At 42.0% G+C, this 14,436-nt stretch overlaps 1 protein-coding gene across 2 annotated transcripts in view; it reads right to left on the minus strand.

The window, feature by feature from the left end:
- Positions 1-682: 682 nt before the first annotated feature.
- The window catches only part of RPGRIP1L (RPGRIP1 like), a 92,924-nt gene continuing 79,170 nt past the window's right edge, over positions 683-14,436 (minus strand). For both annotated transcript variants that reach the window (XM_043599211.1, XM_043599210.1), the window contains exons 24-26: positions 10,549-10,633; positions 4,571-4,704; positions 683-2,542 (exon numbers count right to left, since the gene is read on the minus strand). In XM_043599211.1, the coding sequence (XP_043455146.1) occupies positions 2,367-2,542; positions 4,571-4,704; positions 10,549-10,633 (395 nt within the window). In that variant the 3' untranslated portion in view covers positions 683-2,366. The remainder of the gene's footprint in view (positions 2,543-4,570; positions 4,705-10,548; positions 10,634-14,436) is intronic.

The following is a 14,436-nucleotide window of genomic DNA, read 5'->3' on the forward strand; positions in this document are numbered from 1 at the left end:
CCCAAGCCATACTGAATGGAACAGGCCTGGCTCGCCAAGAGAAAACCGTTGCTCCATAATCCAAAAGGCGATGAACTTTTTTCAGTGAACTCTGGTCAGTGCGAGACAGGCTAAAAAACTCTTCTCAAACTGATTCCGAAACCCACTTGAAGCACCCCCACGATGGCATTCAGTACGACTTACCCACTTGAAAATGTGTCAGCAGCTATTCAATTACTTAAGAAAAGGAGACTTGTAAAAATTTACGTGGTTACAAGGTGAAATTTTTTACGGCTAGAAAAGAGACCTTTGATAATCTATACAAGCAAACGTGAATGTGACAGAAACACGGCTGGTTCTCTAATCGTGTCTGAGGTATACATTCCACCCGACTGACGAGGTCTCAGAAGATTCCTGATAAAAACTCCCCCTTTCCACTTAAAGATCATAAGAAGTCAGCGCGGTCCGGTTCTTTCCCCGCAGAAAGGGTATTTAGTTTGGGATGTAACGTTTTAAAACAATAATACAAACCTCCTGGGAGAATACCACAATAAATGTCTCAAAAACCACTCAGTTAATCCCAGGGTATAATCCGGCTGTTTTAAATTACTGCAGGGAATATTATGGGCCTTAATGACACCGTAACTGCATGAAGCCAAAGAAAGCTAGAAAGAGAGGCCAAAAAGATGAGCTCAGAGCCAGCTGAAGTGACAACAAACATGTGGCTGTTTACTAGGATTGGAGAGGTTTAGTCTGCAGATGTTTGCGGTCTCTAGAAGGTTCCAGAGGAATGAGTTATTATGAAGATTTGCAGAGTCTGATGAGAGCAAGATTCTTCTTGGAGATGGCGGGCCCCAGACAGGGAGGCCCAATGGTAGAGACAGAATTTATAGATTTCTGCGGTCAGATCGTACTCTACTGGTCCCACAATGTACATCAACAAATTAATATTGTACGGATGTCATTTCAAAGCCTCCTAAAGACGAGAGTCATTATTGAAGCCATTAGAGCACAGATGGTTCAAACTATATGCAGATATTCATACTTGCATTTTTGCATTATAGCTGCTTTTTTTTTTTCTGTTGAACTGTAATGAATTGTCTCATAATCTATTCCATCTTCTTGCCATTAGCAGGCTTTGAATGTTCACAAATAGGAGCAAAGAACTCATTTTCCAGAGCTTTAATCACACAAAGAGGGAATGCCTAATTCTCTAAATGAAATGGTCTGTGATCACTGAAGCAGAGATTTAATATATCACGGCAAATTAGGTAGATTTTAATAAATTACTTATCTCCCTGAATACTTTACATATGCTTAAGAAGGAACATAGCCTGTTTGCAAACAGTGAAAACCCACAGCCTATAAAAATCCTTTGAAGAAAATGACAAATAAAAAAGTAAATTAAAAAATGAAATGCATTATATCCTAGACCTCTAGAGACAATTCCTTTGCAGCATTGATTCACGGCTCCATTAAAAATATCAATTAAATCCTTCAGTGAGATTGGGTAAAAGCTAGAAAATTAACTTTCTGAGCGGCTTTTCGAGGATCTGGTTATCCAGATCCACCCCACCTTTGTACAAGGCTTGATGTAAATTTTAAAAAATGATAAAAAAAAGATATTCCTTTCAGGTCTAACTAAGCATATCAGAATGTGAACCATACTTTTAATAATTTTTTTTCCTATGTCATAAGCTAAGTTTTCAAAGTATAAATTTCACGTCCCTGGATCCCGTATCACCATCGCGAATACATAAAAACCATACAAACGGGAAGAACTGTGATTTTTAAGAAAGAAAACCAAAAACTTGAAGTAATTTCAGAAGTTGGTGCCGAGTCTCCTTCTTTATATTTAATTGATAGAAACTGCATGCATCAAAGAAAATGCATACTGAGCTTTAATGTGCATAAAATGGATATTAGCATTTTAAAGAGGAAGATTAACACATTAATCCAAGTAATTTTCATATATTGCTTCTAATAAAATCTTCACAGTATAAAACTCTTAATGAGGCTAATCGTAGGCATTCCATTTAGTGGGACGATTAGGGATAACATAAAAGTGTGTCTTTTTCCTAGGTTTTCTCAGATTTATCCTTTTTGCTTATTACAAATAAAAATGGGAATTGCATGTCAGTTCTTCATAAGAAAGTGTTGAAAATGCAAATGGGCTTTCTCATGCTATCATGTAGGTATGAATTATTGAGGAGGCACTGCCCATGGTGGAGAACTGAAGTCCCGAGGGGTGGCAGTCGTGGGAAGGAGGGAGTAGCAAAATAAACAAATGAAAAAGTATACAAAACTTGAACACTGCCGACCCGGACCTCCCCCTCCCCGCGTCCCATGAATTATAGATTATATACACCAGAGTGATTACAAAGATCTCATCTCAGGGCTTTCATGTGAGTGTTTACTCGGGAGGAGGAGATGCCTCTGGAGCGGCTTCTTTCAGCCTCCAGGTCCTCTCTGTGCTGCTCGTAGACAGACCGTAGGGCCTGGAGTGCTTCGACTGTGACCCTGAGCTTGCCAATGCCTCCACCGTCTGCCCGTGCATCCAGAACTAGGGAGAAAAATAGCAGAAGAGTATGAATATCACTCACCCGATTTCTTTCTTCAGATAGGCCACATGAGACAGGAGTTGAAAAGACGAAAACGGGGGGCGCCTGGGCGGCTCAGTCGGTTAAGCGGCCGCCTCTCGATTTTGGCTCAGGTCGTGGTCTCAAGGTTCACGGGATCGAGCCCCGATAGGCTCTGCACTGACAGCGCGGGGCCTGCTTGGGACTCTCTCTCTCTCTCTCTCTCTCTCTCTCTCTCTTTCTCTCCTCTCTCTGCCCTTCCCCCACTCATGCGGCGCACACCCTCTCCCTCTCTCTCAAAATAAACAAACTTAAAAAAAAAAAGAAAAGAAAAGGCGAAAACAGCTTTATAAGAGTCCAAAGTTCACTGGCATCTCAGAAATCTAAAACTTGAAGCCTGTCATGTGTGTCTGAAGAGACACATTTCGGGTCTATCACACGTGTACATACATGTTGTTTGTGGACTTAAGCCTCATGATCTATCCTGAAGTTTATCTAGTGGAAAGGCTGTAAGAAAACGGTTCGCACATAGGATCGGAATTTCTAAGCTAGAATAAAGAAAGCCTAAAAGGGATAACAGATGACAATTCCAAATCTTTGTTTTGAGGAAACCTTTAAACACAACTTGGTATACAAAGCCTCAGGTTGACCTGAGCAGACGGGAGGTCACAGGGCCCAAGTGGTCCCCAGCTCGGTCCCCTGAGTTTACACCTCTCCGTTGGGACTCCTCGCCGCTTTGTCTGGCACAGAACCCAGCGTTAGAATCCTGACCTGGCCAGTGTTTAAGGGTTTGCCTCTCTTTCAGAACATGGCCACAGTAGCTGCGTCAGATGAGTATGGCCATACGGGGACTCTCAGAATGAGAGGATGGGTCGCGAGACAACACTGAGTGGAGAAAGGAGTAAGAACATACAGCAGAGATAATTTTTCTCATTTCTGTCAGACTCTCTTGGTTCTGGTTGTCTGTAAGAGGGTTTAGGGTAACATTCTAATCTTCTCATCCTTTTTTTCTTTTTTTCTGTGCTACACGAAGTTGTGACAAACTGTCACGTAATATGTGTGGTCTATGAGGATTTCCCAGGATAGGTTTCCGATTCGGTTAATTATTTGGCTTGATCTTGACTTCTGATCTTGATCTTCTAGCACATTCTCAGGACAGGCGGCCTGACGTGTGAACCGCAGATGAACTCTGGTGTCACAGAGTGTTTGGCACTTAAGAGGTGCTCAAATAAGTGTTCATTTAATGCATGAATAAAGGAGTAAACAAGCCATGGACAGCTTCCCAGACATGGCTCCGCTAACGTGACCAAGGAGACCAGAGCTCGGCCTCCGTTCTCCATTTACCGTGAACAACCCAGGTCATCCTCGGTATGATTTTGAAAAGTCTGATTCATAAAGCACAATTCCTTCAGCATGTTCTAAATACGTTCTGTAAGGATACAGAGGGTAGAAAGTAAGCACCGATGGGACTCATGCCTCTGAGGTGAAAATCCAGGAGAGTACATTTTGTCAGGAATCCTGTCCTCCTCCCTGAGTCCTGCTAGGAAATAAGTGAGTGGTACCGCTTGGAGTTATCTGCAGTGGCTCCATCACTGGATTGTGACACTGAATTAAAGAGAAGCCTTGCAAAAGACACTATAATGATGACTCAGAATAACATGCCTTGGCTGAAATAAGGCTTGACAGCAGGAAGCTTCCATAAACAACACGAAAAACATCCAATGGCCACATTGTTGTCACACACTCACCCCTAACACTACCAAAATGAATAACTCCTTGAGAAGCGCAATTAATTATTTTAAAATTTCTGTTGATTGAAAGGAGGGCAGAGGGGGGAGGGGAAGGGAGGGACTGTAGGCAAAAGCTTCCAGCTTCAAGAAGAAGTCAGCTTGGGTTGCAAAGGATTCAACCAGCGTGTGACTCAACGTCCCTGCAGCCAACTAAAAAGAAGGTTTTAATAAAGAATTTGGATTTCAGCAATTGTACAAATTGAGCAATCCTTCCACCCATACCATCGATATTTTGCTCGATGATGTCTCTCCCTTCCTGAAACATGTCAGCGAGGTCAATGTCAACTATGCCAATGTCCTCACACTCCAGGTCCTGCTCATCCTCTGGAGGGTCGCTGACCACAGTGAAGCGAATGCTGAGAAGGGACAAAACAGAGAATCACCACACAGTGCGAAAAAAAATCACCATGAAACACAACTCCCAAATGGGGCTTTATCACTAAGTATGAAATCTCAAAGTTTCCAATTATTCCAATAAAAAGCAAATTACGTGAGGTTAGATAAGTTATTGCATGAACTATTACAATTATTATAGCACACCCAGCCTTCAAATGAACACGAATCCACTTTTCCAAGTGCTGATTAACATTTAACTCTAGAATCTGAGAAAATTACTAGGTAAAGAGAAGAACCAGATGTTCGTTCTAATATGCACCATCTGATCATATTTTGACACTTTTACTTTTTTTTTAATGTTTACTTTTGAGAGAGAGAGAGAGAGAGACAGACAGACAGAGCATGAGCAGGGAAGGGGCAGAGAGAGAGAGGGAGACACTGAGTCCAAAGCAGGCTCCAGGCTCTGAGCTGTCAGCACAGATCCTGACTCGGGGCTCGAACCCGGGAACCTGAGCTGAAGTCGGATGCTTAACTGACTGCGCCACCCAGGTGCCCCGACACATCTATTTTTAAGTTAGAAAGATCAAGTGGAGAAGGACCAGGGAGATCAGGGCCCCGTTTTCAAAAGAAATGCAACATTGTCTATAGAAACGTACACCTTCAGAGTGACTACTAAGCAGTCTCTCCAACTATATGTGTTCCGCGAAACGCAGACACGGCGCTCGCCGGGTAACATCCTGAGTCACGTCAGGTAAATGAGGTAGCTCTGCCCAAAAGCTACATGAAATGTTTGTGTTACTTCAGCAATGTTTTAGTTCACAATCATAGCATCCAAGTTTTATTTTACTTTTAGACACATAATTGTAAGGTTCTGATGGAACTGATTTGAATTAGTGGCTTGTGCTGAGGCCAAACACTTGGATTGACCAAATGACAGGAATTTACAGTTAAGTGCTCTTTGGATATGTCTTGGCAGCATAACTTAAACCATGGATGCTTGTAAACTACCATTTTAACCATTTTCAGAACGTATCCATCCCAAATCAGATACAAGACAAGAAACTTGTTTCTGAGATAACATTTTTAGATGAAATTCTAAGTCTCCGAGAAATCATGCCTTGAAAAATATGCTCGAAGAAAATCTTTTCCAAACGCTGATAGGTAAACATGATAGTATTTAACTAACTTGCTGAAAATAAGTATTCAACGTTTAATTCCTTTATGGAGTCCCTGTTATCAGTCAGCAATACATTTTGATTACGAATCCCTTCGGTTGAAATCAAAGGCAATACGTAGTCACACAATAATTGTCAAGAGTGCAGATGCTGGTCTGTTAAGTGGATACACTGAATGCTTTACATGATGCATAAAATAGAGGGATTAGGATGGAGTGGTTAAGGGCACCCGTTTTGAGTTCCAGTTTCTGCTTTCCTACTATTAACTTTGTGACCTCGGACACATTGCTTAACCTCTCTGATCTTGTATCTGTAGAATGGGAAGAGTTATGCCTATCTCAGGGCTCTTGCGGGCACTCAAATGAGATGATGCATGTAAACAGTGCCTGGAACATGGTAAACACAGTGTTTCCACTTTTATGACTATCATTATTAATCTACGTAGGACTGCTTAAGCTTCTACATTTCTAATGGAAGAGAAGAAGAAGACCTGGGGAATGCTCGTTTCTGTTGAAAACTGAAATTGCCAAATCATACGATGACTGTATCAGTCAAACGAGTTGATGCACACTGTACATCCACAAGGCTTACAGAAAAATAGAGGTTGTACAGATCGCACTAATATTGTTAAGTGTTATCCTCCTGTACTGTCTCATATTTAAGGATATATCTCTATCGCTTTACAAATGCAGACCTTTACCTCCACTGAACATATGAGAATTCTGAGACAAAAAGGAAGAAAAATGAACCCTTCTAAATGCCAGAGAAATGGCTAGAAACCCACATTCAGTATTTCTTGTTTTGAATTCTACAGAGAGCCAAGTGAGACGTCAAATAGGAAATTAAGAAACTGCGAAGTCAAGCTTTAAAAAGGAAAGAAGGTGTACTAAGATAATGTAAAAGCCACAGTCTGGCTTAGTTTAAACTGTACAGAAGACATCTTACGTCTCAGCTTTAAGCCAAAACAGAGTGGACACCTTGTTTCGTGTCCCGAAGAGGACCCAGTCTGAGGACCGGGACGGACACAGGGGGGAGATGCCAAGTACCCATGTGGAGGTGAGACGGGAAGCGACACACGGGCTGCTTCTGCCTCTTCTTCCTCCCTCTCCTCCTGCAAAACTCTTCCTTTCCCAGAGAAATCTGCCTTGCTAACCCCTCTGCCGGGTCCTAGACACAGACCTCTATGTCTTCCTGTGTGCCTGGAGCTCCCTCTGCCTGGAATGAATGGTGTTCCTGAGGCTGTTCATGACCTGACTGGGTTCTCTCATCCCTCATATCCAGCTTTTGGTCACCTCCTTAGATCTGCCTTCACCGTTCTATTCTAACTTGTTTAACTTTCTCTTTGTACTTATTGTAATATGTAATTGGTTTACTTGTTGGTGTCTGCCTTCCTCAGTGGGATGTAAACTCTGTTTAAGTTCAGGGACTTCACCTTGTCCAGAATTCAGCTCCTGACACCTATATAGGAGATTATAAACGGTTTTTGAATTACTACATGAATTGCAAAATGGACGATCCTACTGAAGGCTGGCTCATTTGAAGAAGGCTTACTGGAGAAGGCGGGCCCTGGGCTGGACATCAAGATTTAGACCTCAAATGTCACTTGCTGTTATTGAGGAAATCAGAAAGCACTAAAGCTCCTTAAATCGTGTAATATTTTTGATTCTTTCCTCATTCTGAAATAATCCCTTTTTGTATAAAACAGGATAGAGGGGCTGAAGGGTTGCCTGTGAGGGTTACATATTAGAATTCTGATGTCATGTTGGAGCTGCTCAACAGAACAGCTGAAATGAAGAAATGAAACCAAAAAAGAACTTGAAGTCCGTGTCAAAGCTATGACTTCAAATAAATACTTTCTCTCTCTCTCTCTTTTTTAAATGTATATTTATTTTTGAGAGAGAGAGGGAGAAAGACAGAGCGTGAGTGGCGCAGGGTCAGAGAGAGAGAATCCTAAGCAGGCTTCAAGCTGTCAGCACAGAGCCCAACGTGGGGCTTGAACTCATGAACTGTGAGATCATGACCTGAGTGGAAGTCGGACGCTTAACCGACTGAGCCACCCAGGCGGCCCTCACATAAATAATTTTGAAAGTCCCACTTTAATGTGTTACCTCCATATTATTTATTTATTTTTATTTGAGAGAGAGAGAGAGAGAAAGAAAGAGACAGAGCATATGCATGTGGGTGGGGGGCGGAGGGGCAGAGGGAGAGAGTGAGAGAATCTCAAGCAGGATCCATGTGTGGAGCCCGGTGCAGGACTCAATCCCACAACCCTGGATCTTGACCTGAGTTGAAATAATGAGTATGACACTCAATGGACTGAGTCACCCAGGTGTTCCGTTTTAAAGTGACGGAATATATGCAAACATATGCATATATATTGTATATGCAAATATAGCATGGGGCAAGATGCAAAGGTGCTGTATGTAATTCATCATCAATGTACATAATTTCATGTGTGTCAGAAAACCCTGGCCAAACTTCTCTGACTGTGGCTTTGTAAACTATCTCCAAAACCCAAGAGGGTTGCTGCTTGAGAAAATGAATTCTTATAAACTAGCAGATACTTTAAATAATGTGAGGTAATGTGACCTGTATTTGTAAAAGGTGGGAACATTCACTGGAATAACAACGGTCTTTTGGCTGTGGAAACATGTAAACACAAACTCCTCCTTTTTCCTGAAGAAAAGGATACCGTCAGGGAGAAAAGTGGGCCCGTCCATTCTCTCCCATGATGGCCCCATTCCTGCCACGGAGGTTAGTGGTGCACACTTCAGAGCTACGGGCATTTGCTGTGCCACCGTCAGCCCGCCATCACTCTGCACCTGCAGTGCCTTTCTCGGTTTTTCTCAAAATGACACGAACGTTTGTGTCTCTAGGGGTCATTTAGAGAATTTGGAGAAACAAGGATGGGTCATTGGGAGTCATTACATTTATTGTGGACTTTAAAAAATTTTTAATACTATTTTGGTTACAAGAAGGTCTTCTGAGGAAAGGCAGGTCTACATTTAAAGCAGAATCTGTCTTTTAAAAAATACACACTTTTGAGGAAACACAATTGCTCTCCCCGGCTGAGGGGTGCTACTAATAGGTTCTGACATTCCAGAAACAAAGTGAACACAGAGGTAGACAAGTGAGACGGAAAAGATCGGGAAGTCCAGCCCAGGGCTTGTCTGCTGGAACAGAGCTCAGTCCTGGTCAGTGATGACCCAGCTTGTTGACTGCAGAGAAGCAGATGTCATGGTCAGTGCTATGTAACCACTTGGGACCTGGGATAACCCTGGGAGACTGGTGGTATGTGAGGGGCTTTGCGAGGGGGCTCTGCAAGAAGCTCAAGCAGACAAAGTAAATAGGTAAAGGATGATTATCAACCGTGCTGGGAAAAAACGGAGCTCCAGGCTAATTAACAGGGTTGTTTTTTTGTTTTGTTTTGTTTTGTTTTTTTAGCACCGCTTCAGAACTGAGATCCAAAGAATTGACATGTGTGTTTCAAGGAGTTAATGAAAAAGCTGCTATCACATCCTAAGAACTAAGAATTCCAGTCTCCTTTCTTAGAAGATCAAATGATAGTTTGGAGGCTCTTTTGAAAAATAGAATGTCTTTAACATTCACTTCATGCCCTCTAGGAAAACTGAGAATTTGAGCCTCTTTCTAAGGTGGGCAGGGGTGAGCTCCGTTTCTGAGGCTGTGTCATCTGTGGACCACAAAGGCAAGGAGAAGAGCACAACAGAGAGATAAAGGGCCCACCCAGACCAAGGGAGGAGAGCCAGCAGAGGGGTTGATGGGCAGCACCTCACATAACTCTTCAAACTGTACAACGTGGGAGCTCACGCAAAAGCAGGAAGTTAGTGACATCAGGGTGTTTCCTTCTTAAAAAGGGTATCAGTTCTCTCCCAAAACGGAATTGCAAAGTCTTCTGTTCAAATTTGCAAAAATAAATAAATAAATAAATAATAAATAAAATAAAATAAATAATAATAATAAAAATAATAAATAAAATAATAAAGTAAAATAAATAAATAATAATAAAAAATAAAATAATAAACAAAAATAAAAAGACTAACAAAATAACATGAAGTGAATTAAACAATGATAGGAAGGTAAAATTCGTCTGAAAGGGTGATGAGCTATTCCAAATAATAATATTGATATTACTCCCACTTCCACTGAGGACATCGACCACTTATTGCCCACTGTGTTGTCAGGTTCTATTCCGGCCATCTCACTCATATGATCTCATTTAATCCTGACAACAACCCTATATGGTATTATTACCGCCATTTTACAGATGGAGACGATATGAGGCGCAGGATACTTATCCAAGGTCAGACAGCTAGTAGGTGATGAAACGTGAACTCAAACCATTTGGCTGCAGAGCGTACCCTCCTTACAAGTACATTACGCTTTTTGCAGTTCTACTCGGCCAGTAATGGGGTCCTGCATACATACTGTATGGCCTTTGGCTCGGCAGGCTCTGTGGGATCTTTACAGTTACTCTGTATGGTATGCAGGCCTCCTGTATTTCCGGGAGGAAAAGAGACCCCGAGAGGAAACATACTCATTCACGGATACAGAGTGAAATCAGAGAAGTCAGGTTCTCTGATTCCTCGTTATACATTTTCTTTCGCCACACCGTGCCACGGAGATCTACGTTTACAGAAGCCATGAGATAATTTAGAATGCTAAAGGTACCTTCTATTGGGCATCTCTTGTTTCAGTAGGATAGCTTTTAAGATGTCTCTCTTTGCTTGGTTGTTTTCTTTATCCACGTAGATCACTATACCAAAAAAAAAAAAAAAAATCCACAGGAGGAAGTCACTCAGGAATATGCCACATTAGTACCATTCTGTATTTGTATAAATACCTGTTTTTCGAGACACAAGTCATGCCACCTCACTTGTATGCCTGGGAAAAGAAAGCGGCTCTGGAAACCAGAGTCAAATCCGAATAGTCATGTGATCTAATGTCATGTCACTGGCAGGTTTATGTGCACACTGTCAGAAAAGATACAAGCAACATCTAAGAGTGCCACATCGCTGTCACTGCCTGTTAATGGCACTGGCAGTCATGACAGTAAAAGCCAGCGGTCTTTATTGCTTTGTATTTGAGGGATTTACTGCATTTTCTTTCACCCAAGAAGCGAGTGATAATGATAATGTATGGCAGAGAGCTTGTCCTTTCTGACAGCCTCGGTAATTTAATCCTTCTCTCCTGCCACAACATGCAATAAAAGAGGCATCTAGCGTATTGGGTTGAGGAAATCCATAGGCTGACGTTTACTGGTGTTTGGGTGGGGGTATGGGAGACAGGATGTGGAGGAAGGGAGAGAGGCTTTTTAGGGTAGGAAGTTTGTCTTTGGTTTTGAAAGGTGCATGTTGGCCTGTAGGGATGTGGCCAGACTTTACTTGGCTGAAATATGAGGGGAGATAGCTGATCTAAAGTCCCACCAGGAAGAAGGCAGTGAGCACTTGAACCTGTAAATAAGCGTCTGCAGTTTGGGAAAATGGCATCTCAGAGTGCGAACCCTCCAATTTTCAACCTGATTATTTTTTCTCAGCTCGGCAGCCTTTCAGCCATGCCTTAGCTTCTGAAGACATTTCTTTTTCACATGCCATTTTGGAGGTAAAGTCTCCCCTGTGACCAGCTCTCAATTTAGAGACTATCCTGATCAAAAGTACACAAAGGGTGAAAGATACCATGACAATTCCAAAGCCAGACTCTGCTGGGAAAGAACATATTTCATACTGAGAATGTTTCCCTGGACAATTTTAATCCAATCTCAAAGTATGATGCTATCAGTTCATTTAGTCATTTGGCTCCGTTGACGTGCTGGGCACTGAGGCACACAGGGTGGGAGACACATAAGTGTCTGTGTAGAGGTGGGTTAAGGATTTAAGAGAAGTGAGAACCAAGGTCAAAGAGTGGCTCTTGGTTTACTGCTGTTTGCATAATGCAGTATCAGTGAATGTGACTAATTATATAGGTTACGGAGATTTATGGCAATCAAAAAAGACAAAAGGTTCAGAGTATTTTGTGAGTCTGTGCTAAAAAGGCTTGCTAACGGATAAGTACCACTAATGTTGGGAGACTGCACCTCATTTTGGCCACCAGTACACCAAGCCAAATGGGAACTTTTTTCCCCCAAATGGGAATTTTTTGTTTTTGCTGTTTATCACCACCAATTCAAGAGACGGTTGAGCATATTTTTTTGACTTCAGAGTTCTTTTTTTTTTTTTTTTTCAACGTTTATTTATTTTTGGGACAGAGAGAGACAGAGCATGAACGGGGGAGGGGCAGAGAGAGAGGGAGACACAGAATCGGAAACAGACTCCAGGCTCTGAGCCGTCAGCCCAGAGCCCGACGCGGGGCTCGAACTCACGGACCGCGAGATCGTGACCTGGCTGAAGTCGGACGCTTAACCGACTGCGCCACCCAGGCGCCCCTTGACTTCAGAGTTCTAAAACTTAAAAGCCATAATGATCTACATAATTTTGGGGTTTTTTTTGGTGATAATTTGTTGGATCATTTCCTCCCCCCCCATTTTATTGAGATATAATTGACTTTGAACATTGTACTAATCTTGTGTATAACATAATGATATATGTATATATTGAGAAATGATTTCCGCAATAAGTTTAATTAATATCCATTACCTCCCTGAGTCACACATTCTTTTTTAACTTCTGATAAGAACATTTAAGATCGACTCTTGTAACTTTCAATTACACGACAGAGTCTTGTTAACTATAGTGGTCTATGTTGTTTGAAGATAAGGGTTATCTCAGTGATTAAGAAAAACAAAAAAGAATGGGTTCAGACTCCAGCATCTAGCTAGTCTTTCAATTCAACTAGGCCAGTTCTGATAAATCTCAGTAGTTCGAAAAAATTTTTTTAATGTAGTACAATACACGTAACATAAAATTGATCATGTTAACCATTGTTAAGCATACGCTCGGTGGCATTAAGTCCATTCACACTACCATCCACCTCCAGAACGTTTTCATCATCCCAAACTGAATCTCTGTGCCAGTTAAATAGTAACTTGCCACCTCCCTCCTCCCCACTCCCTGGTAACCTCTATTCTACTTTCTGTCTCTATGAACTGGCCTGTTTTGGGTACCTCTTACAAGTAGACCCATGCAATATTTGTCCTTTGGTATCTGGCTTATTTCACTTAGCCTAAGTCTTTTTCAAGGTTCATCCATGGCATTTACCCAACTTTCATTCCTTTTTAAGACTAAATAATGTTGCATTGTGATATATAGATTTTCTTTACCCATTTGTCTGTTGATGGACATTTGAGTTATTTCCACCTTTTCACTATTGGGAATAATTCTGCTATGTATTCATCAGAAATATTTGTCAGAGTCCTTGCTGTCAATTCTTTTGGGTAGGTATCCAGAAGTTGAACTGCTGTACTACATGGCAATTTCTACATTTTAAAAACAAAACAGAACACCTTTACCATTGAAATTGGTGAAAAAATGGTATAGCAGGGATACCCCTGCTTCTGCTCCATCCAGTTGGCCAGCACACTGTATTTCCTATTCTCTCAATGATAAAAATAGTGACAGCCATTATTTGTTGAGTGATGCTCATGTACTAGGTACTGCACTCAATACCTTTCTTATGTGTTAAGGACCATGCTGTCCCACATTTGACAGATGATTAAATAGACCCAGAGAAGTTAAGTAATTTGCTCAGGCTCACCTAGTTAGAAAGTGGCAGAACCCAGCAAAGGCTGCCTCCAGAGTCTGCCTTCTTAACCTCCACGTCCCCTTCTTCCACAGGAAGTCAAAACTTTTCCTGCCGTTTAAGCTGCAACCATGTCATTAGCACAGACTGCAGTGTGAGAGAGAATTCCGTACCTGTATCACGGGAGGCCATCTCATTCTCCTTGAACTCTCTCAGGAAAGGATATTGCTTAGGTTCAGCTGGTCCAGCCAGGGGCCTTCACTCTCTTGGGGTAAACAGCTTTTAAAATTCCTTTTTGAAAAAACTCAAGCTCTTTACCGATAAGCTTAGTTCTCTGAAGGTGTACCAAATTCGAAGTCCAGCTCTTCTGTTTGCACAAACAAGGCCTGGAAGGTGGGCGTCTTAATCTAGCCCAGAGGTTCTTTGCCTTTTAATGTATGCCAGCATCCCCTGGAGGGCTGGTTAAAATGCACATTAATGAGCTCACCCTGAGTTTCTAATTCAGGAGGTCTGGGTTAGGGCCTGAGAATTTTTATCTTCCCAGCTGCTGCTGCTGCTGATTGGGATGTCCCACACAGAGAACCATGGCTGCAGCTCAACATCCCTTTGCCAATGAACACTTCTGTGTTGAACACGCGGGACATCGGAACACTGTGGCCACCTCTAGGTCATGGTCCTAAGGACATCCATTTGGTGTTATGGAACCAGATGGTTAAAAAAAAAATCTACAGTTTCAAAACTTCAAATGTGTCTTTTAAAAAGCAATTCTGGGGCGCCTGGGTGGCTCAGTCGGTTAAGCGTCTGACTCTTGATTTTGGCTCAGGTCATGATCTCATGGGTCGTGAGTCTGAGCCCTGAGTTGGACTCTGTGCCCAAGTGTGGAGC

This window comes from Prionailurus bengalensis, chromosome E2 (assembly GCF_016509475.1).
Source record: "Prionailurus bengalensis isolate Pbe53 chromosome E2, Fcat_Pben_1.1_paternal_pri, whole genome shotgun sequence".
In the NCBI taxonomy this organism is placed as follows: Eukaryota; Metazoa; Chordata; class Mammalia; order Carnivora; family Felidae; genus Prionailurus; species Prionailurus bengalensis.